We start from the raw sequence: 23,953 nt of genomic DNA on the forward strand, positions 1-23,953 counted from the left end.
GAGATACTTTCAACAGGTGAATTTGGTTTTGTTGCCCACCTTCATACAGATTGAACCTTCATTTCACTTCAGACTCTAGGGCAGACCCAGATAAGTAGACGAACACGCAAACCGCTTTCAACCGTGCACCGCTTTCAGTTTCCTTATTTACCCATTTTTTTTCTGTAATGTGTCTTGGTTTTATTGATTGTGTGGCAACAACTTCTGTTGTATGAAACTAGGAAGAACATTTATTAATTGTGATATTTGAGTCATTGTGGAGGTTAACTCGCATATATAGCTTAATGTTTTTGCTGTTACTGAAGCAGGATTCAGGTAGCGCACTGCAACTTTTCAAATGAAATTAAAGAAATTCTTCGAGTTCGCAGACAGTGGAACATTTTACCTAGGTTCGCTCCAGGGTACCTTTATCGACTGTGGTTTAAAAGGTTTAATGGGGCCCTGAAGACAGCTCTTTTTTTTTTTTTTTTTTTTTGATCCAGAGCAGGAGGTGAGCTACCCCTGAGGTATTGATTTTAAATAAGAACTTGGAGGACTTGTTGACCACAGCAGAAGTATTAAATTTATCAAAATGAACAACTTAGGTGACATTTTTATGAATCAAATATTTATGTGGCCAAATTTTTTAAAAATATTAAATGGAAATGCTACTTATCGCAGATAGCATATTTTAAAAGATCTGCAAAATGTACAAAAGAAAATGACATTTTAAAGACAAAATTAATAATACAAATTAAATGTAGCGAATTTGAACAGTCGATTAAAAAGAATGTTTAAACACTGCGAGAGCAATATTTATCAAGTTTGACAACTGAATTCTTGGAGTCTGACACCAAATTTTTCTTTTATAAGCGAACCAAGGGAAAAATGTTGCCACAACAAGAGAAGGCACAAATTGTTATTGTTGTTGAAGGCACAATCTTATGCGAAACAAAAATCAATAATAACTGCCAAGAATGTTTTAAACAGTCTATTAAAAAACTCACCCAACGGTAACAGCATTAAAATGTTGCACAAAACTTATCTCGAACCGAGTAAACAAACTCTCTATTGAGTATCCAGAAAAGAACTTGAGGGAGCTCAAGGCTACTCTAAAGCAGCTCATGTGTCAGTGTAGGAATTTTTTTTAATACATATATACAATTTTTGAAAATTTTTGTGTGTATAGTATGGGACTCCAAATCTGGAATGTTGAGATCACAACCTTCCCAGATTCTAAATTTCCTGGGTTTTGGAATCTGACTCATAAATAGTGAAAAATTTTCTACTTTTGCTCAATAGGCTTTGCATTGCATGCAAATGAGGGGAAAAAAGGGAATCATTGTTATTGTTTCCCCCCAAAAAATGTTTCAAAAAGAAGCTGAAAGAAAGTACTATGTTCTCAACAAGTAATTACCGAACGTTAACAATTTTCAAATTGTTAACATTCTTTTAATTTTTAAAACTTTTAAAACTGAAAAAATTTCCAGATTTCGGGTTTCACACTATATTGGTTAATTTTACAGTTCAGTTTTCTTATGCTTTTAAATTCTCTTTTATAAATAGCGACCTCTCCAAATTCAGTATATTTGATTCGGACACCCCGTATTTTAAAATTATTTCTAAAAATTTATCCTTCAGGTAATTCACAGATCTCAATTGCGATTAATCAGGAAAAAAAGCTTTTGATGTGATCCAAAACTTTAGGTTGCAAACTTGACACCTAGGGTGGAAATCTAGGTGTCAAACAAAACTGTTTGGTCTCAAAATGTGACTAACAATTTCTTATTTCTAACACTGCACCAGTCACCCTACTTGGAGAGCTTGTAATGAGCTCTTAACCCTTCAGTTACAAGTTCATCACTTTACCAATCAGACTTAATATATATAAGAGTATCTTGCTCAAAAAAAAATACATTTATTTGACATACATTGATTCTCTATTACCACTTAAATTTTATTTACAAAACTTCAAACTTTCCTACAATTGGTTTCAGTGAAACTACATAGTTCTTACACTAGTAAATATTTCTTGTAGGACTGACACCATTAGTCATTTAAGTGCAGATTAGGAGTCCATTGAAAAACAAGAAAATACTTCTTATTTGTCTTCAGCTGTATACCACTCACATTCCTGTCGTATATACTGTTCTACATGAGAACTTCCCATAAGCCGTCACCTGATTTTCTGCTTAAGTTAAGATTTTCTCCGACGTTTCTAACTATCTCAAATATCTCGGCTAAAAAGATTTTCAAAAACTGCTACAAAACTTCTGAGAGATCGAGCAAGACAAAAAAAAAAAATGATAATTTGCAAAAATTACCACAAAGTAGGGAATTTCCAATATTTCAGTTTATTGATAAGTTTCAAAGTTCATGTGGGTAATTAGCAATCCTACATGGCATTAATCCATCATCTAAACTAAAATTCAAGTGTATTTTGAATTCTTAGCTGGGCAATGTTTGAACAAACTGTTGTGAACATTTTGATTTGAGCTTTCATGTGTTGGGTTACATGATAATCCACAAATTTAACTCTTTTTTTTTTCCAAAGTTTTATATTTCCTTAAAATTTTATACTTGCATATTTATTTTTGTTTTGTTTGCATTTCATTAATAAAATAACGCAAAAAGAAGTAATGCATTGGTAAAATTTTAATGCAGGTATGCACTCAGTATGAGCCAGGCTGGATCATGATCCTAGTCAGTCACGTACATTAACTTGCAGTCACATAAGGCCGTCATAACACTTAACATATCAAACAGAATTCCCTGCTTCCCCTTTTCATTATAAAATAACCTCACACACATTTACTTTATTTATTTAGTTATTTTTTTACTATTCTTGTTGAAAGTAGAATTTTATGGATGTAATTAGAATTCTCAATATTTATTAATAAAGCAATAGTGGTGGTTTTATTTATTTATTGAATGATATAGTTCATATGTTTATCGGAAAATACAGTGAAGCACCGTTTATATGTTTTTGAAGGGACCGTATGAAGAAAGCGTATATACGAAAAAACGTATAAAAGGTATAGGTTAATGTGTATTAGATTTTGCAGGGACCAATTTTAAAAACGTATAATTGATTAAAACGTATAAAAGAGAAACGTATAAACGGTGCTTCACTGTAGTTCATGTTAATTCAGGACGGTTTTGGTAAGCATTTTCAAAGCAAATTTCATCCATGAGTAGTAACATTAATACATGATATAGTAGTAACAGCTATAACTCCAATTTATCCATAATAAACCATTGCTATTTTTTACGAAGTAAAAAAAACAAGAACAAACTCCATTGTAAAAATTGAAAAAGTAACCTGCCTTTTATTCAGTTTTACAAAGTCAATTTCTTCCTACGCATAACATTAAATTTTAATAACAACGTGAAACATTGTCACCCACTTTTAAGAAAATCTTGCATCAAAATGTACTCTAAAGGAGGGGGGATTGGGCAACCAACTGAAACCAAAATATCAATTGAAAAAAATTACTTTTAAATTGTCATCTGGAAACAATTATCATGTGACAAGATGAAATAAAATAATGAACATTCACAATTATTTTTAAGAAATGCATTACTTCTTTTGTCTCATCACATGAAGAGAGAATCATTCAATTAACGATAACTGATCTCAACACATTTCCATATGAAAAAAATTTTAAAACACATCTTTGACAACCCTTTAAAATTTCTGTAATTCAACTTTGATTCATTTCCTTCTTTAAAATTTGCTCACCAATTCCACCAACTCTAACTTGAATGCAATAAATCTAGTTTCCTTGTAAATATTACAAGAAGTTCTGATGAATTATCAATGTGATCCCCCCTCCCTCCCCCACTAAATTAAGAAAGTTTTTACATGTCATGAAGAATCTGGACCTTCAAGCAGTTTCTTTATGAAAATATGTTTGCACACAATTTTATGAGAAGGCAAGGGGAGGGTCCAAGTACTGCTGTCAGCATCTGACAATATACTATGATTTCAAACCAAATTCAACTAGTATTTGAAAGGAAAATGCCACCACATCTGTTGACTCTACAGAGCACAAAAGGCAGAAAAAACAAATTTAGCACTGCAGAGTCAGCCACAAACAGCAACACTGGCTACATGGAATAACATGCATTATTTATTTCTTTTATTTTATTTAATTGTGTATTATAAAGTATAGTGAATTCATTCACCATCATTAGGTTTTCATCTATATTTACTCATAAATCTTTGCAATTTATGAGCATATATGTATATATATCTTAAGTTATATTTAGTAATAAAACCTTAGGACAGTAAATTAAAAGTAGAGTTACAAATTGAAAGCAGAAGAACACAATAGAAAGCTTTCTCTTAAACAGAAATTTCAAAACAGTTTTGAATGCGATAAAGCACTTTTTATATCAAACGCATACTACATCTATTAACTGCCATCAAATGTACTTGCAGAGTTGAGAATAAAGCATTAAAACATTTTTTTTAATGTATAAAATTTCACATTGAAAATTTGTTACAAAAGAAAATCTTTTGGCAGAGAACTAGCATTTGCACTTCACTGGAAATTTATGCATCTTATTTTCGGACTTGCTTGACTTATTTTAAAAAACTAACAATAATTTACAAAATCTAATTTATTTTATATTCATATTTTGATTTAATTCACAAATATTACAAAAGTTCTCTACAACTATGCATAACTAAAAAAATAAAATTAAAAAAAACTCCATTCCTTTCTTTCAAAAAGAATGAGAGGAATAATTAATGAATTATGAATAAAAATTACGAACAGTTGGATAGCAACTGTTGAGAAATTATACTTTCAACCACTGAATTCTCTTTTTAGTAGTATCATTATATAAAGTAAACAATTGATTTTACGCTTTAGCATAATTTTTAATTTACAAATAATATTTATCATACAGCTAAAGCACCTTTCCTAATTTTAATACAACAATTGTCCAAATAAAAAACTAAAAAAAGAAAAAAAAGAAAAAAAAACACTTAAAAGTTAAAATTAAATCCAATAATATGATTTTCCACCAAATGTTGCATTGATAAATATGTTCAATAGCAGTGAGAGAAAAAAGCATTGTATGTTGATAATTTTATTTAAAAAAGTTTAAAACTGATATCAAAAGTATCCAAGTTATGAATGACTAAAAAAAGCATTGCTCTTTAAATAAAGCAATTTTGAAAGCTAATAATGAAAGTAATATTCTAGTATTAAAGCTAAAAGAATACCAAGTGCATCTAAAATACATGGAAATTTCGCCGAGTCTTTCAAACTAACAAATGCTATGGCAAATATTTTATTTACTCAACACTAGATGGCAGCACTACTAAAGTTTCTAATTCTACACTGTAGAGAGCAGCACTAGGCAATAATTGTGTAAGAAGAAACCACAAGAGGGCAGCACCACCACAAGCTCAACATTTTGCCAATAGATGGCAGCACAAACGAAAAATACAGCAGCTGATCTGTTTCTTCTTGGTCGTGTGAAAAACCTAGAAATCTGTCATTTCAAACGGGAATTTTGTTTTTAAAAAATCAATTTTTCAGATTAACTTACAGGAAAAAAGCCTGCTGGAGCCATAGGTCCTCCAGGCATGCCATCATTTGGCGGTATTTGGCCAAGCGGACTCGGCGCCGTGGGATTCTGCAAATAAAATGACCTAATGATTAATATTTTGTTACGTTATGGAAAAAAATGTTAAAATCTATGCAAATAAATTTCAGAAATTTTAACTTAACACAATAAAATTTTAAATGAAATACATTAAAACGATTATGTATATTCGTATGTGAAAGAGAAACGTAAAAAAAGTAATCATTCCACCGGACAACATTCCTTAATATGAAATCATTATGATAAAAGTTTTAACAACAGCATTATAAGCACAAAAATAGTTCAATTAAAATTCATCGGTAATGCGTTTTTCTTTGAAGTTTCAAGCAGAAGTAATTTTCATATTTCCGGTATTTAGGTTAACCCCCAAAAAAAACTCTTGTTCTGTTTCCCTTTCTGTACAACGGTTTTTTCATTGACATACTCGTTTTACAAACAATTTTGTACATTAAGAAATTTAAATAAATCGTGACAGAGAAGGGAGGAATTTTGGAAGAAAATCAATCACATCTAAACAAGGAAACTAGCTAATAAACACTATAATTATACTTGAATCAGCTACCCAAACAAGATTTAAATTTCTTCCATTAATTGTATTTTCGAATGTCAAACAATCATACCCAAAAGTTCAGAATTCTTCAATTTACTGGGCACTAGTTCTGTAATTAGCGAAAAAAAATGGCTAGTATACACACTATATCAACGTTACTTAATTTATATAAACGTTACTTAATTTATGCACTAATTTCATTCAATATAATTTTTAAAAAATATCCGCTAATATCCGGAAGTACGTTCATTCAGGAAATCATTATCCTTTCAATTTTATTAGTAACCCTTTTATTATTATTATTATTTTATTTAATCTATGCTCTCGTTTTTCAATATTAGAACTATGTATTAACGAAACTAGCTGAAATATATGAGGACCTAAGAGCCAGCCCGTCATTTAGAACTTTTTCCTGGGGGGGGGGGGGGCAATGATGGGCTGCTTAAGAGTTTCAAAGAAAATGTAAGAGTCCATATTTTATTTATTTTTATTTGTCAGAAGTAGGAGAGAGCTCCAATCCACTGAAACCACTTCTTGGAGACATTCTGTTAGCGAAGTAACTAAGCAAAATATTTAACAAAATATGCGTTGCGACTTATTTACGAAAACCTTCCCTTTATCTTTTGAGGAAATGGGGAAATATAAATAAGAAAAACAAAAGGTACGAGGATAACTAGCCTCGCTTTCCCTTTTCGAGTAAAACACCAGGAGCGACTGATGGATCGCCTATCAAATCGAGAAATTACGCCGAAGGGCGTGTGCACGAAAATTAGAACAGCCGTCGACTTTCGGGCGCGCTTTTCCAACGGCAAGGACGTTTACGCGTGGTAGAAAGATTGTGACAAACCGGGGAGGACTTATCGCTCTTCTTGGCGATTTCAATTGATTTCTTTTCTTTTGATTTGAAACTTGGAACTTCTAACACAGTAAATCTGTATCAAAAAGGAACACGTAAAAACAGGTTTTTGGTTCTAGTTTGATTTTTTTTTTTTTTAATTTTAGGCTCATAAATTACGATGTTTCACCGAAAATACGACCCAATCAAAAAATAAGCCCTAGTATAAGTTTTTCTGAGTACTACTAATATAAGCGCTAGTTAATATCGCATTCAAAAGAACATGTCGTGACACGATAGCAAGACGTGTGTTTTATTTATCGACAAAAACATAAGTAATCAATTCCTGAATGGCCAAGCTATGACTAGTCCCAAGCCATAAAAAAATAAATAAATAAAACTTTATGCATTTAAAATCTACATTCGTAAGTTACTAAAAAAATGTGAACAAACCTAATTATGTTATTTTTAAGAAACGTAATGTACATCTAAAGTTACATTCAGAGGAAAAATGAGTTGAGGAGAAACTAAAATATGCTATTTGAATTATAAACTATATTTTATGCAAATCAAGAGAAAAAAAGTAAAACTGATGTTTTGGGACAGCTAGAAAATTTCAGTTGTTCCCTTCAAAACGTTTTCAAAAAAAATTTTTCCCCCCAAAAATGAGCAGAATTTCTAAATCTTTTGACACAAAAATTCAACAAATATTAATGCAATCAAATAAAAGCATTCTAATTTGAAGCAGGTAATATGTAGCAATCGACTGGTATAATATTGCTGAGAGAAAACTTTTGGAGGGAACATTTTCGATGTACTGATGTAGGTTTTCTACCCTTTTCATTTCTGAATAATAGTCCAACTGAAATGTTTTGACCATGTGTTCTGACTATACATGGTGTTCCGTTTTTAACCTGCAAGACCTCCATTTTCGCAACTGTTAGTCCTAGATGCAGACTTCCAATTGCAAAAATTTTCAAAATCAGATCCAGGGTTAAGATATTGAAAGTTTGAAGCAAAAATAAAAATGAGTCAAAAATTACAAAATTTAACTTTTTATACGTTAATTTACGTACGTAAAAGTATTAAATACTTTTTATACGTATAAAAGTTAAATTTTGTATTTTTTAACTCATTTTTATTTTTGCTTCAAACTTTCAATATCTTGAGCCTGCATCGAAAATAGAGGTCTTGCAGGTTAAAACAGAACACCCAGTATAGTTAATCTCATTCTAGTGAAATTTGGAGTTTAATTGTATAGTGCTTAAATTTCAGACGCTATACTAACTCGGAAGTTTTGAAAAATGTTAGCAGAAGCTTCTGAGCAAATAAAGAATTAGCTAGATTGAATAGCCGAAAATGAGAAAACAGGTTTATATTTGGCTTACTAACATTTTATATAGTCTACGTTGTAGTTAATTAAAATTGTAACAATTACTTACTTTTATTCATATTTAACAATTATAACTTCCGTTTCAGTTTTAAATTAATTTTGATACGGGAACAAACATAGGAACTCTCATAAAAAGATAAAACTTGGGAAAACATTCAATGATTTGAAGTGCATAAATAAAATTAACAATGAAATGTGCCCCCCCCCCCCAAATGAAAAAATATATATATATCATGGTTCGGCTCTAGTACCTCGAGTACGTTACTATTCTAAAATTGATATTTTAGCGCTTGCTTTCTTTTGCAGCATTTTCGTAATTTAGTGATATAATAGCAGTTAAAAATATGAACAAAAAAAAACTTTTCTTTTGACAAATAGCAGTCTGCAGCATTGTTTATTGTTATCAGAAAAAATAATAATAAATTATTAATAAATATCTAGAAAACCTTTAGAAATTAGGTAACTTAAAAATATCAAGTTTAAGTTATTTAAAAAAAAAAATTAACACATTTTTTAAAGAAATTCCTACTTATTTATGCGAAGATTTCTCGTCGCCCTATTTCATGTCCCCCCCCCCTCTCTAATTTCCATGCAATTAACTGAACAGAAGATTCGCGAACCCACAATTTGGCGCTTTCACACTTCTCATATAGTTCGGATTTTATTGTAATAAATGTTCGTAATTAGGTCAGACATTTCAAAATTACATCAGAGTGTCAATATTTATTTCTTTACCTTTCAAGACTGAAGTAAAATCGGAAAAAATATCTCAATTTTCGAAGTTCGGGAGCAAATTTCGGAAATTTTGCTGCACGTGAATAAGTCAATCCTGCAATTTTGAACCCTGCTTCTTGTACTAAATTTCTGGATTTAATCACGAGTTATTTACATGAAAGTTTATAAAATTTCGTAAGCTACCGTTAATTCGATTGTTTGGTAAATATTTACGGCCGCTGTTACGTTGGGAAGGAATCTAAAAATTTCAACAAATTTCAACATGCTCAAAGGTTACTGTTCCCGTGGCTGCACAATAAAAGATATTATACTAAAATGAAAATAATTGTAAGCAAGTGCAATCTATGAAACGGATTTGTTTTACTGATGGATATCGCTTCATCCCATTTTTGGGCTATAAGGAAGGAAAACACTTAATTTCCGTCTGCCGCTTTTTTAAAGATGGAATTCCGTCCTCACCACTGAAAAGTTGGGACCATATGTATATTTTTACGTTTTTGCACAAAGGTATTCATTCAGTTGAGATTTATGGGAAGCTTGGGTCCACACATGGACCTAAATGAACAGCCCACAAATATATCAGTTAAATTTTGTTTTCTGTTGTGTTTGGTGTCATCACACGTGTATAAAATACAGAAAGAATATTCAGGACCGCATTCATGTTTTACGTGTTTTTTTTATTTTTTTTTTTTTTTGAAAATGGTGGCTGATCATTTTAAAATGCGAGTCAAACTTGACACTCGCAAAATTGGAGCAAAATAAATAAATTAATCAGTAACATTACATTTGAAAAAATAATAATAATAAGTACACAGAATAGAAATAAATACTAATATAGACATGCACTAAAAAAAACGGAAACCTATCTAATTTAGTTAAATACTACGGCATTCAATGAATGTGGCGTCTATTTTTATTTATGTTTTTTAACGGGATAAAAATGTTTCCTCCATCAAACGTACTGAATTAAAAATCACACGGCTGTCAACATATGTTAAGCGAAATATACGGTTAAAATTACATAAAAGTTAACTTCTCACACTGAAATTTGTAAAACGAAAGTACTTCACAGTACAACAATATTCATTCCGATTAAAAGAAAAAAAAAGTATTTACTCTTGAAATCTAAATTAAATTATAAAACCATTTGGAGAATTGGAATGATCAACATATATTGATTTTTTTTTCTAGACTGACAATTGTTAATAAATTTAATACAACTCAGAAAATGTCACAAAACGCAATTTAAAAAATTTTTTTAAAAAAACAATATTAACTTAAAGGCAAACATGGTCAGTTTGCTTCAATCAAGTTTTGGCGGAGAGTTAATACACTTACGTTAATATGAATTCTAACGCTGCGTCAAGTAAAAAATGTATTGAGTAACAATGTCGACAATTTACATTTTGATCTAACACATTTAAATTTTGACTTCGAGTTTTTTTCTGAAAGCATCGTCTGTAGATGCTTGGTGCAAAGCTAACTTGGCAGCAAGGCTACGCTGATCCTAATCGCAGCATCACGACGCTGTCAGGATAGGTTTGCCCCAACTATAGTTGAGTCTAATAAAAAAAAATTTACATTCCTACAAAAGTCACAAAATACTTTTAAATTAAATTTCTACTCTATGATTGTTAATTTTCTTAAAGAAAAGAAAAAGCTTTTTACAAAGATGAACATTTTGAAAAACCTTGAGATTCTAATAAGATTTCGTAAAAAAAAATATTCCGAAACACTTAGAATTTCCTTAACTTAAAATTTCATCCATCAATGTTGTTGTAATTTCATCTTTGCCGATAAATATAATTTAATCATGAAAATAGATCAAAATCCAAAAGCCCTTTTAGGAAAAAAGCAATATTTAGGAGTTTAAAAATTCAAAGAATCCAATATCGTATTATAAAAAATAAAGTCATGCACAAAAATGTCATTCCAAATAATCCAAAATTTTCTATATCCGTGATTTCAAGACCTCCTTTACGGTTCACAAAAATCATTTCACCCCCATCCCATAAAAAGAAATTGAAATCAATTCCGAAATTACATTATTTTCCCCCGTTTTCTGCACAATTTTCAAAGCCCTACATTTTTTAAACGCACACACGGCCGTTATCGCGAGCAAACGATTAAAAAGAAAAAGAACGGAAAGAAACAACCGAAAGTCTTATAGCGGTGGCAAGGTAGGCAGGGGTGAATATTTAAGACCACCATACACAGTTGGCAACCTGCCCGTACCCTTCTCTATTTACCTTTACATTCGCGAGGATTACATTTATAAAATATGGACGGAGGGGGAGGTGGTGTGCATATGCGTGAGTGTGTGTGTGTATACATAGATACGCGTTTGGTAGATAAGTCCCGCCGATGTCTGCAAGATCGATGAAGATAAAAAATCGATGTCCAAGTTTGGCACCTTCGGCAAACCGATTTCCCTTGTGCGAAGGAAAAGATCGAAAGGCACGTGGTAGGATCTCACGTTAAAATTTTGCAGATGGGTTTGCAAGCGGGTTAGCTGTAAATGTGCGGAATCGATGACAGTGGGCGAATAAAAGATGATCGTTCAAAATTTAGACTTTTTCTCTTTTTGATTGAGAATTCGGACGTGGTTGACAGGGGTGTCCCGAACTTGAATTTTTGGGAGGGCTGAAATTCTTATTTTGCCGAATGGAACTGCAAAATTTGCCGAATAATGATAACTTACTTTGTCGTAAGGAACTCCAAACTTCGGCGAAGGATGGTAATTTTGCCGAATTGAACTCCAAATTTCGCCGAAGGACGATAATTTTGCCGTAAGGAACTCGAAATTTCGCCGAAGGATGGTAATTTTGCCGAATAGAACTCCAAGTTTGGCCGTATGAGGACAATTTTGCCGAATCTCCAGACAAAATTTGCCGAATAAGGAAATTTTTGGGAGGTCACTGTGACATACCGTCTTAATTTCATACGAACTCAGGATCATTTTATTTTAGTTGTGTTTACCATATTTACAGTTGCTTTTGCAGGTTACCGGTCATACTGATAAAACATGTTTCAACTGCAAATGGAAACAATTGTAAAGTTTCCTCTTCTACAAAGACAGGACCGTTTTACGTGAGTTAAAGATTGTTGGTGAAGTAAGTGCTTTTTCTATTGAGGAATCCTGGGTTGTGAAAGGTCATCTCCCTCTCTCTCTCTGTTTTTCCCTTTTTCCTTTTTAAAATATCATTTCCAGTGGCGCAGCGAAGTGGGTCTTTTTACTGAAATTTCTCCCTTAACGGTTTTCTCTGGGAAGGAATCATGCAATAAATTTCGACTTTGAGTTAGATTTTGTCGTGTTTTGCTTTTGTTAATTGCTTATTTTGATATTTAAGCTGTCTGCTGTCCATTTTCATTGCTTTTACTGGGTGTCTTTACATCTAGAAGATCACACCTTTGAATTGAAAAAAGGGTTCCTTGAAACCCCGAAACACGTGTATTCTGTAATCTGTGTATTTGTGCTAAACAACGTTGGATATTATCCTGTTATTCCTCGGCACAAAGGTATTTATTTTTGCTTATAATATAGTAGTTTATGCCTATGAAAGTTCTGTTTCGATCAAAAAAAAACCCCATTCTGAAGACATTTTTGATCAAAAAATCTCCTTCAGAAGATAATTTTTATCAAAAAACCTCTTCAGAAGGTATTTTTGATCAAAAAAGCCCTCCAGAAGGTATTTTTGATCCAAAAAAAAAACCCCTCGAGAAGGTGTTTTTGATCAAAATACCTCTAAAGAAGGTTTTTTAATCAAAAAAAAAAACCTCCAGAAGTATTCTTAATCAAAAAAAAAAACCCCTCCAGATGGTATTTCTGACTGCGCTAGTGATTATTTCTATTTTACTTATTTACTTTTTCCTTCCTTGGCAACTCTCCATACAGGTTACCCATTTCTATGATAACTTCAAAGTCGAAAACAAACTTTGTATTTACGAACGTTATTTCTTTTAAATTAGTTAAGTTTTTAGAGTAAAATTAATACATTTCTCCATCTCACCCCACCTTTTTTTTCGTGTAGTCTTAGGCTACTAAAATTAATACTAAATTAACTGACGCTAAAACTAATTTTAACCTTTTTATACGGAAATGCTACACTGAATGCGGCTGTCGTGCAAAAGGCCGCAAATCGGAATCTTAGGTTCATAATGCAATCTTAAATTTACATATTAAGGAACTACTTCAAGCAGAGCCTGAGCTAAGTATTATGCATCGCGCCAAATTCGATAAAATAGTAAATTCAGCGATACAAAGTTTACTAACTTAAATTTTTTGAGGAAAAAATATTCACCATTAAAATTGTTTGAAATTACTCTTTGGCTAAGACTTTAGAAAGTTGGTTAAAGATTTGAAAAATTGGTTAAATTACTGGCTAATAGTTAAAAACACCGGCGCGGGTTTTTGGTACGTATTACTTTACATCATACAAAACTAATAATATCGTTGCTATACCATTTCCATAATTATATGATACAGGGTTGATAGTGGACTCCAGTAAAACTTAACTTTCTGAAGACAAGTGTGAAACTTTAGGAAACAATGAGGAAACTCGACCCCCCCCCCCCCCGATATAAAAAAAAAAACTCTTCAAATATGTGTGCAAAAATCATTGAAAAAAAACACATTTTAAAAGTTTTTTCCCTTTTTTTAAATAATTGTTTTGTTTTAGAATGTGTTGTCAGCCGAAAATTTTCGGAAACGGCAACCCAAAATTTTTGGATTACAAACACTATTGATATGATACTAATTAAACATATTTAATGCCTCGAATATAAATTTTATGCAACCTTCAAAATGACTGGTAAGGCCAAAGCCGAAGGATCCCTGTATCTGTCATGGGGTTTTGTGTTCCTTGGAAGCTCAGAAATTAGGTGAACCCAAAGATGGCGGCTGCGGAAATCCAGCATGGGGGTTACCTGTGGATTCATCAGTTACGTGACTATTATGCCTGAGTCTCTCTATATCCTTAGTGATGTCCTGTTGGGAGGTCCTCAGTAGCTTCCGGAGACCGGATATGACGCCATTCATTCGACCGAGACCCCTTTTTCCGTTTACATGTGTCTAACCAGATTTCCCGGTATGTGTTTCAATTTCATTGTTTGTTTGCTTGAAGTGTTTTATTTTGACCGCTCCCCCCCCCCCCTCCCCAGAAAAAAAAAACCTCAGTAGGCGTTTAATATTAGACTTTGTAGAAATTAATGATTTTCCATTGAAATTTGAAATTTCCTTGTTGGCAAAAAGTATTACCGCAACCAGAATTAAAGTTTGAGAATGGGATTATTTAAATAACCTCAAAACAATTTGGGAAATGGCCTCAAAAATTGGGACGGAAGGCCGACGTATCCAAAGTTCCATTTCGATTCGTATGAAATAATAAGAGAAAGGCCTATATATTTGGAATTGTATAAATTAGTTTTTACTTTAAAAATGAATTCAACACATAAAAAAATCATTTTTCGATCTTTTTCGTTAATTTTTGACACTGAAAAGTAAGTAGGCAAGGCCTCTTTCTTTTGAAAGTAAGCGAGGGGGTGGGGGTGGTTGTAGTTACTTCCCTTGCACCATCTACCATTGAAGTACTCATCGGACAGTTCAGACTCAAAAAGAAATTTTGCAAAAAAAAACAATAATTGATAAAAATATATACTGTCCAATAAAATTATTACCACAAAGCAAAGCATTTGATAAAATACACAATCCGAAAAAAAAAAAATGCCCTCTGAGAAGCTAAAGTTTATTTTTCTTTAATTTTTATTTTAGTATTTTGGAGCGAAGACTTCCTTCCAAATCTAATGTATCTTGCTAAGATAATTTTAAAAGAGGAGATCTGAAAAGTTTCGGCGGAATCCCACCACCCAGCCCTGAATTCCAGCCCCTATTCACAAAACAATATTTAATATAACTAGTCGACCCGTGCGGAACTCCGCACTGTGCTTCAAATCGTTTCATAAGGCATTTCGCTCTTTAAGAATTTCAAAGGAAGAACATTATGACGAAGAACCGAAAAAAAGTAAGCGCAGAAGAGAAGGCATGTAATTTAAAGACATCAGTAACAAAACCTCGTTAAATACAACGTTGTGATAATTTGATCATCGCTCCCCTTTTAATCGTACATATTTTCAATGCAAACATAAATGTCATTAAAAGTGTGGCTGAGTGGTGACTCGTGAAAAAGCAATAATTGTGCATGTGAAAAAATAGGTTGTGGCAAATACAGTCCTGCACATGTCAGCATCTGACGGGAAAAAAAGAAACATTAAAGAGATATTTATTGGCACGGATTCGAATTGGCGCCAATCTAACTAACAACCCGACACCCCAACAAACCTAGCAATTGCGCCTTCCTTTTCGAAAGCTATTCATTGAAGGAATGCGTAGTAAAAAACAGCAAAAAAAGCTTTTTGCCAAAAAAATAAAATAAAATAATAATAATAATAAGATCATGCATCTGTGTTTTGTCATTAACCAGCATGATACGATTTAAAATTATTCGCAAAGCATGGAATTTGATTAAAGAATGACGAAGATCTCACGTAGCGATTGAAACAAACATTCTAGAGAAGTAATAAATTTGATTGAAAATAAGTCTTTTTATCTTTGAATATTGAACTATTTCACATAGAAGGTTGCTTTAACCGTTACGGCTTAAATGCCCTCACATGTTTCTCTTTTAATCGATCACTTAAAATTCAAAACCAAAACCAGTTGAACTGAGTCCGTTCTTAAGTGTAATTTTTCGAACGTAGACAAAATGTTTTTTTTTTTTCAGCAGAAAGCAGAGGAGTAGAAAATAATTTCTTGCTAATGAAGTTGATAATACTTTTATTGCTTTATATCGTATTCGCGCGAATAAAAAATTAAAGGTTTACTGAGTGAAACTCGTAGTTTTAATCGGGCGTAGTATTTTTTCATTTGTACAAAAGGTCGAACACTGCTATTAGAAACATCTACATTTTAGCATACAATAAAAATGTTTTTCTGCACAAAAAAGATTTCTTTAGGTAAATCTAATACTTTTTTATGCTTACATTATGTTGAGTGGTCTGGATGTAGTCAAAGAACACAGTTCGATTAACAATCAACTTATCCGAATGATAACTGTAGCCTGCATAAAGGAGTCGAAACACCAAGTAGCATTCCCACTGCATTTATTTTATTAGGTGTGTATGTTATGAGCACATGTAATGTGTAATACTAATATAAATTTGATATTATGTCGGACAGCCCAAGCTTGCCCGAAGTTCAGATAGTTTATAGCCGAACGCTCTACCGAAAAAAACTTATCAATTAAACCGATCAACTAAGTCCAGTGCTGTTAAGCTTTATTAAAATATAAACACACACAGGCTTTTTTTTTTTTTTTTTTTTTTGCCGAAAGCGACGTAAAAAATGGAAAACTGCATTAGAACTTTGCTTTAAAAAATGCATAAGAACTACAGGCAGCATCAAGGTTTTGAAACAGCAAGAGGCGATTTCGAAAACTTGAATTTTCGACCGTAAGTCTTTTTTTCGTCATTGGCCAGCCTGATAAGTTTTAAAATGAGAGGGGATAAATATATAAGATAAGATATTGAAGAAAAATGTTTTTATTTTTGAAAATTTTTACAATTTGTTATCGCAGGCTGCTTAAACCGTTATAACTTAGATGGCAGCACGTGTTCATCATTTAACAGCACGGTTAAAATACAAAATAAATTGAACTATGCTTTCGAATGTAGTAAAAATGTGATAAGCAATTTGTTTTTTAGCAAAAAGAAGAAAAAATATATATATTACCCTTCAAATTGAGGTAGTATTTTATTTATTTGTACAAAGAGTCAAAAACTCATTAGAAGAATATATATTTCAATATACGATTTATTATTTTTTTTCTGAACAAAAAACAATTCTATTGTAGTCTGAAATCTTAAACCTGTTACTTATATTTTCGCTTACATTATGCTTTAATTTTATTTCCAGAGCCAAAGCTTCAAAAAAAAAAAAAAAAAACACGTGCAATTTCGAAGTAATTTAGCACAAAATCACTGAATGTTTTCATATCAGCAAGGAGCATTTCCTACTCATTCATTCTAATCCTTCATAGTTGTTATTCATTTAATTCAGTGCTCATGTAATGCGCGATATTTATCTAATTTTTTTGTTGCAGATTGTTCGGACGTGGGCCCGAACACGTAATCTTCTGGTTACGAAGAGAACGCTCTGCCGATCAAGCTACTCAGCTCTGTCGGTCATAGCGCAAATTAAAGTTATAAGTTTGACCGAAAACCTTATTCTGGTTCTTTAAAACAGGTTTTTCGGCTGAAAGAAACAATTTTCAGACCTTGGGTCTATTTTTCGTCAGTAGCCAGCACCATAAGCTATAAAATAAGCCGTAAATCAAAGAAATCGATCAAGAATTGAGGGAAATTTGGCGTAGAAACCAAAAACAGGCTACAGAAATAATATATAAGGATAGTTTAAGAGCTTTGAATAAGAATTAACCCTAAAATAAATACAAAATTCACGTAATATTGATGAAAAATTACTCTTGCTTTAAAAGAACTCGGAAAAACGGAGGAAGAACTTAGATGACGAATCTAAGAAAACTATCTGCGAAATGAAATTACCAGCATACATTTTAGTGAATTCAGAAAACATATATATCTCGTAGGGTTGCCAACTGCTCCATATTTTGCTGAGTTGCTCCGCAAAAATGGCGAAACTCGGCGGCTACGCAAAGAAGATCTTTTGCTCCGCATTTCCGGGCCGAAAGCGAAAGTTTTCAAGCTTAAATTTTGCTATTTTGTCATGACAACATGTAAATATGGGAAATTAAAGATGCTTATACTCGAAGACTGAAATAGTGCTTAAAGATTTTATTAATTTAAAAATAATTATTTTTGTACTCGTGCTTTAAATGATTTATTAAATTAATAAAATAATTTAGGATAAGTGGTTTTAGTTGTTTTTATTGATTTTTATACAAAATACCGAGCTGCTCCGCAAAATTTTAAATTGCTCCTCAAAATCACAACAGATGCTCCTCAAATTGCTTCTCCAAGGATGGCAACCCCGTATCTTGGTAAAAACTAAATGCAAATAAATTCGGAGAAAACGCATAAATAAATAAAATAAGATTCAAAAAAAAAAAAAACACTGGGAAATTAAGCAATCACAAGGTCCTACCTTAGTTTTTATTGTGCAGACTTTTTGCTTTGAGTAACTTAAATGCGTATAGTGCAATGATGCGTTTTTTGAATAGTTTCATACTTTCTTGTTGCATAACGTATATTTGCTACCCCCTTTCTGAAACATTATGAACACTTCTTTGGGTTCTGTTTGTCCTTACCAACTTCAACTTCTTTCTTTTTTTCCAAATTTTATTTCGAGATTTTATTTCAACTCGTTTTCGCGATATCCCGTTGGGCACTACAGGTTTCTGATTACTTCTGCGCAGTGAAAGAGACACGTGCAAAGAAGTGGTCGCAGGAGGAAAAAAATTTGTGGTTGCTGTCGTATACATTAATATAAATTGAATACTGTAGTGACTCACTCTAAAATTGTTTTTTGATTATTACAACTTAAACTGAAATACATTTTTCAAGCCCTTGTAAATACTTTTGCCTCGGCTACACTCAATTACATTACAGATTAGCTAACATGTTCACCGAAATTAAACTTAAATCACGTTCCTCAAATACATTTGTACATCCTTAAATTTTAAGAAATTTATTTTTTCTTTTTTTAATTTCGACAGTTTCTGAAGTTTTGAAACGATTTTTATTATTGCTACACAGATCTTTAGAAGTTTTTAAATACATATGAGCATAATGTTTACCTCCCAAACGATTGAATTCGTAGCCACAGAGATCATTAGAAGTTTTTAAATACATGGTGTCCATAATGTTTATCTACCCCCTCCCCTTTCTATGAGTGACACTCCTTTTCTACAATCAAAATAATTTAAATTAATATAAAAGTACAGTTAATTTTCCTTCTCCTCTTTCTAGCACATGCCTACGAAACTTACTTTTAAACCAGTTGCAACGGATACGTACTACATTACGATAAATGAATACCTTTCTGCTGAACCGTAAAGTAAGAAAAAACGTCAAAAAACCACAAATTGCCAATTACAGCAGACACGTGTTTCGGCGTTACAGGGAACGCTTTTTTCAATGCAAAAAGTAATGAGTTTATGGATGAAAAGACATCCGACAAAAGCCAAGAGCAGATAAGCATGCAACTTAAAAGATAAAAATAGCGGATTAGCCAAACACCAATGAGAAAATTATAAACCGATAAGGAACCAATAGGAATGCAGGCAAAGGCCAAGAGCTTTCTCTGAGGTACAGGTTCCCTAGAACGCCGAAACACGTGCCTGCCGTAATTGGCAATTTGTGTTTTTTTAACGTTGTTTTTTTTTCTTACTTTACGTACTACATTGCTTTCGTATACAAGACGTTTGTTTGATTTCATTTGATTTACGAAAAAGTTTCTCAATTTTGACGGTTTTCGGTTTTAGTTGATTTTATTATTAGACAACGTTGATTCAACTAAGCAGCTACGTTAATTTTATTTAATTTATTAATAGGCAATGTAAGGGGGCGCTTGTTTGATTAGACTATACTAATCGCTCATGATGAAAATAATTCTATCAAGCAGTGATACTACTTCCATTTGATTCTATTAACTGGAAAATCTGATTCAATTAAGCGGATACTTTTGACATGCATGATTCTAATTATCGTCTATTTTGACAATTTTAAAAGGCAATGTTTGATCCATGATTTCCGTTAAACGGCTATTCTGATTTTATTAAGAGGAAATGTTTTTTATTATTTAATTACATTAATCGACGGTTTACATTCTAAATTTTTTTTATGTAATTCTATTTTATATGCAATTCTATCGATATTCGTCTCTATTGGATTACATATTACACAAATTCTATTGTCTGAAAAAAAATTCTGGATTGATTTGACATTCAATTGAGCGGCAATGTGTGTTTGGTTTGATTCTATTAACCGGCAATGTATTTGGTTTGATTCTATTAACCGGCAATTGAATTGCTCGACAGAGCTAATTAACTTTGATTAAATTAAAAGATGTTGACTGCCTTATGCAGCGATGACAAGTGTTATTTGGTAAGTACTGATAAAAATGGAAATCTAAGTTGAAACTTGAGTAGGACATTCGTCGCGATTACTTTACTCAGAACAAGGAAGTAAAATTCAGAGCTAAAATGCAAGTAGATTAGTACACTCTCCAACCTTTACACACATAAATTTCAACTTCAAAAATCCAGACTTGAGTATAAGGTGTCACAGCACCTGCCTGTAAATGTAATTTTTGCACAATGATACACATACTGCAGAGAGGCAAATTTCCAGTCAATCCGTGATAACGAGTTGGGACTCAAAACTTCACAATTAGTGTTGAAAGGGTAACGTTTCTATTGGTCTATCAATACATCAAATTCAAAAAAACTATTCCCTGTCCAAAATACGTGGTTTTAAACTACACTATTATTTCCCACACTGGTTAAAGAATCACAACTGGTACTGTCCGACCGTCACGAGAAGAGTCCCCGCGGAAATGTCTTGGCTTGTCTGTTGCTATAACAACGAGGCGTGTCTAATTTTCCCAAGGAAAGCTTTATGTTGGAAAAACCCGTACGACTGCACAAAGGCGAGAGAACGAGTGGCGAAATGGCGCCAAAAAACCCTCGCAGAAAATGAACGAAGTCCGTTTCTAAGGCAGTAGACGGGCTCAGACTTAACGGCGGGAGCTTTTCTCGTGAAAAATAGACAGTATGTGCTTTTTGTTATTAATTAATTAGTTACCAGTTTAGCACATTACATTGATGTGGAGAATGACAGTGATGTGAAGTGAACTTAAATCAAGTGTACAAAAGGTGTGACGCAATTGATAGCATACAAAAAAAATCTAAAATCTAAGTATTCATGAACTAGTTTATTAAAACTATTAATTATATAAATTAATGTATTTAGGATTGTTAGCTTCAACAAATCAAAAATAGCATTCCGAGTTTCAAAAATAAGACCAGTTTCAAAAAAAGTGGCGACCAATGAAATTATTATTTGCCACTGGCGAAAAACATTAGCGGATTAACTATGTCACAATCGTGAGGGGTTCCCTCGCAGAGGATTCAAAAGTCAGAGATGCCCCCCCCCCCTGAGGGTAAGGATGCACCCTCCTCCTAACATCGCGGAGACCTCCAAAAAGCAAGAGTCCCCTCCCCCTAAATGAGAAAAATAGCCCTCAAAACAACCTTCATTTAAAACTTCAATGGCGCAGTCTGCGCCATGACCCTCCCCCCCCCCAGGTGGGCACTCCTGCAAAAGTGTACCCAACAAATGTTTTACATAGTCCTGCGATAGACAAAGTAGCCGCTAAATTTTCACTGCAATGGACCTCCAAGCTTGTTAATACTCCACTGACAATTTAAGAATTTATCTAATTTAACGCTTAACGGAACGAAAGGGAAACTAAAAGACGAACTTTTTTCGTTCCTCTGTTATTGCCAAAACTGTCCAGGCAAAGAAGAAAAATAATTAAAAAAAACGTCACTACTACTCAACGCCTTGCTTCTGACGTGAAAATGCAGCTCTGACGCTTCAATACCAGAGTCAAGTTAAAAGAGTGAACTTATCCTGCTTGCTTAACATTTCTCGGAAACGTGAAACAGACCCAACTAAGCGAAACAAATAAAAATCCTCCCTCGCATGATAGTTAAACCAGTGATTGACACGCCATCAAGCAACCAGAAGCAAGGAAAAACAATGCTACCTTCCCACCTCTCCCTGAGTGAGTATGATCTACGTCTCCTTTATTATTATTTTCATTGTCTCATGTTCTATGCCACGGACTTCGGTTGCCTCGCGTGTCGATAGATGGCGCCGCAAGAAGTCATGCTTTCCGCTAGAAACCACGTGCTTTTTCCCGGTGTTTCGTTTTCGCGATCAATGGAAGGGGAAAAGATGCGTTAGATGCAAAAAATTTCGTTTCCATCTTTCGCGGATTTTGACAACACACCGTTCCGGCTGCTTTTACAACGAAAACGGTTTGCAAGCTCAAAAAATACGATTTAATGAACTCTTTTTTTTTTCCTCACAATCAATGAACATTTATAAATGGGTTTACGAAACTTGTTTCTAACTAAAATCAGCTACTTATTTTTATGTTTTGCTTTCGTTTTGAGGAACAGTGCGAGAGAATATCTTCGAAACGAACAAAAATTGAAAATTAAGCCTCATTTGTTTCGCAGTTTTTGAGCGTTATAAAGTTGTTCTGTCCTGTTTAAACCTAATTTTAAAAAGTTTCAAATTTTACTGGGAAGGGGGGGGGGGGGGGTCGGTCGGATTCGATACTAATAGCTTCTATTGCACAAAAAGAAAAAATAGGTATTATGTTTGATCCTAATAACAGACCAAGGGCGGATTAAGGGGAGGATCAAAGGGTCAGTTGACCACCCGTGTGACAATAATTTTATTATGGTTATTATTAAACTTTATTTTTTTTAGATCCAAAAAGATAGTACACGGAGTCAATGTTAACCTTTTATTTGCTTGATTCTGTAAGGTATTTCTTCTTAGGGGGCCATAATTCAAAGTATTGACTGGAATTGTCTGTAGAGCTTTTGCTATTTCGATTCTTGTTCATTGTCAAAAGAACACATATATATATTCACTTGCGGTAACGTGACCACTCTGTCTGCTTAAGAAAACAAGACTTTTAACGAAAATTTAAGTTAATAATGATGCATCGCAAAATTTAACTACTGGAGGGGGTTGCGTGCTTCGTTGCAAATGAGGCAGTGCGCCATCACTCTTAAGGAGGGATGGGCAAACTCTGCGTAACTAATATTTTTTACGTAAGACGAAATAATGCTGGCCATTGAACCTAGACCTCCCTTACAAAAATTTCTGGATCATCCCCTGTAACAGACATATATACATTGCTCAGATTATGACTCACATCGTGGTCTGTTGAAGACATGCTTTCTACCGAACTTTCAGAAAGGAAAAAGCGAATTCTGCAAAAGAATTCAAATGCATTTACTTATTTCATTTAAAATGAGCGTAAAACAGAAAATTTTCTAATGTATTTCATTTTGTGATAGTATAAAAATATAATTTTTCTTATGAATTAATAATTTTTAATTTGACAAATAAATTGTCTCCAGAAATTAGAACTCGGTGATTAAATTAAGCATACGTAACAACATAACAGTATATTTTTGCCTAGTATACTGACTACCGATACTAGCAGTACCCGCACGGCTGTGTCCGTCTTAAAAAGTTTAAAAAGAAGTACTTTGAGCATATGCAAATTTCCCTTCCCACTTCAAAATAAAAAGAAAAATTCTGTTTCGCTAATTAAAATGTGCACACATAATTTTACCTAAGCTAATGAGGAAGAAGAAACAAACGATGAAGTCAAAAAACGTAACCATGGTATGGCAAAACAAAATAAAAAATTTATCACTTAAATGGAGAAGAGATTTTATAAATCCAGTTAAAACGTACATTTAAAAAGGGCATTGTATGTAGAATCCTATTCGGCACAGAAGCCATATAAAATTGAAAAATAAAAAATATAAAAATATATATAAAAAAATTTTTTGTAATTATTTACTCGTGTTAAAAGAGAGAAATTCTCGTTATTTGCATGCACCAGGATAACGTTTTCCGGCTCTCCTGTTAAGCAGCAATAATGTGACTTACGTTAATCTAGCTCTGAGGTACAGATATTTGTATCGAGACTTCATTCAAATTAAAATCATTTAACAGCAAAAAAAAAAATAATAATAATAATAATAATAAT

The 23,953-nt window shown here is 32.8% G+C and overlaps 1 protein-coding gene across 1 annotated transcript in view; it reads right to left on the reverse strand.

The window, feature by feature from the left end:
* LOC129228049 (single-stranded DNA-binding protein 3-like) overlaps positions 1-23,953 on the reverse strand; it is a gene marked incomplete at its 5' end in the record, with an annotated part of 396,346 nt that overhangs the window by 174,820 nt on the left and 197,573 nt on the right. The window contains 1 exon segment of the mRNA XM_054862684.1: positions 5,545-5,631. Within this exon segment, the coding sequence (XP_054718659.1) occupies positions 5,545-5,631 (87 nt within the window).

This window comes from Uloborus diversus, chromosome 8, assembly GCF_026930045.1.
Source record: "Uloborus diversus isolate 005 chromosome 8, Udiv.v.3.1, whole genome shotgun sequence".
In the NCBI taxonomy this organism is placed as follows: domain Eukaryota; kingdom Metazoa; phylum Arthropoda; class Arachnida; order Araneae; family Uloboridae; genus Uloborus; species Uloborus diversus.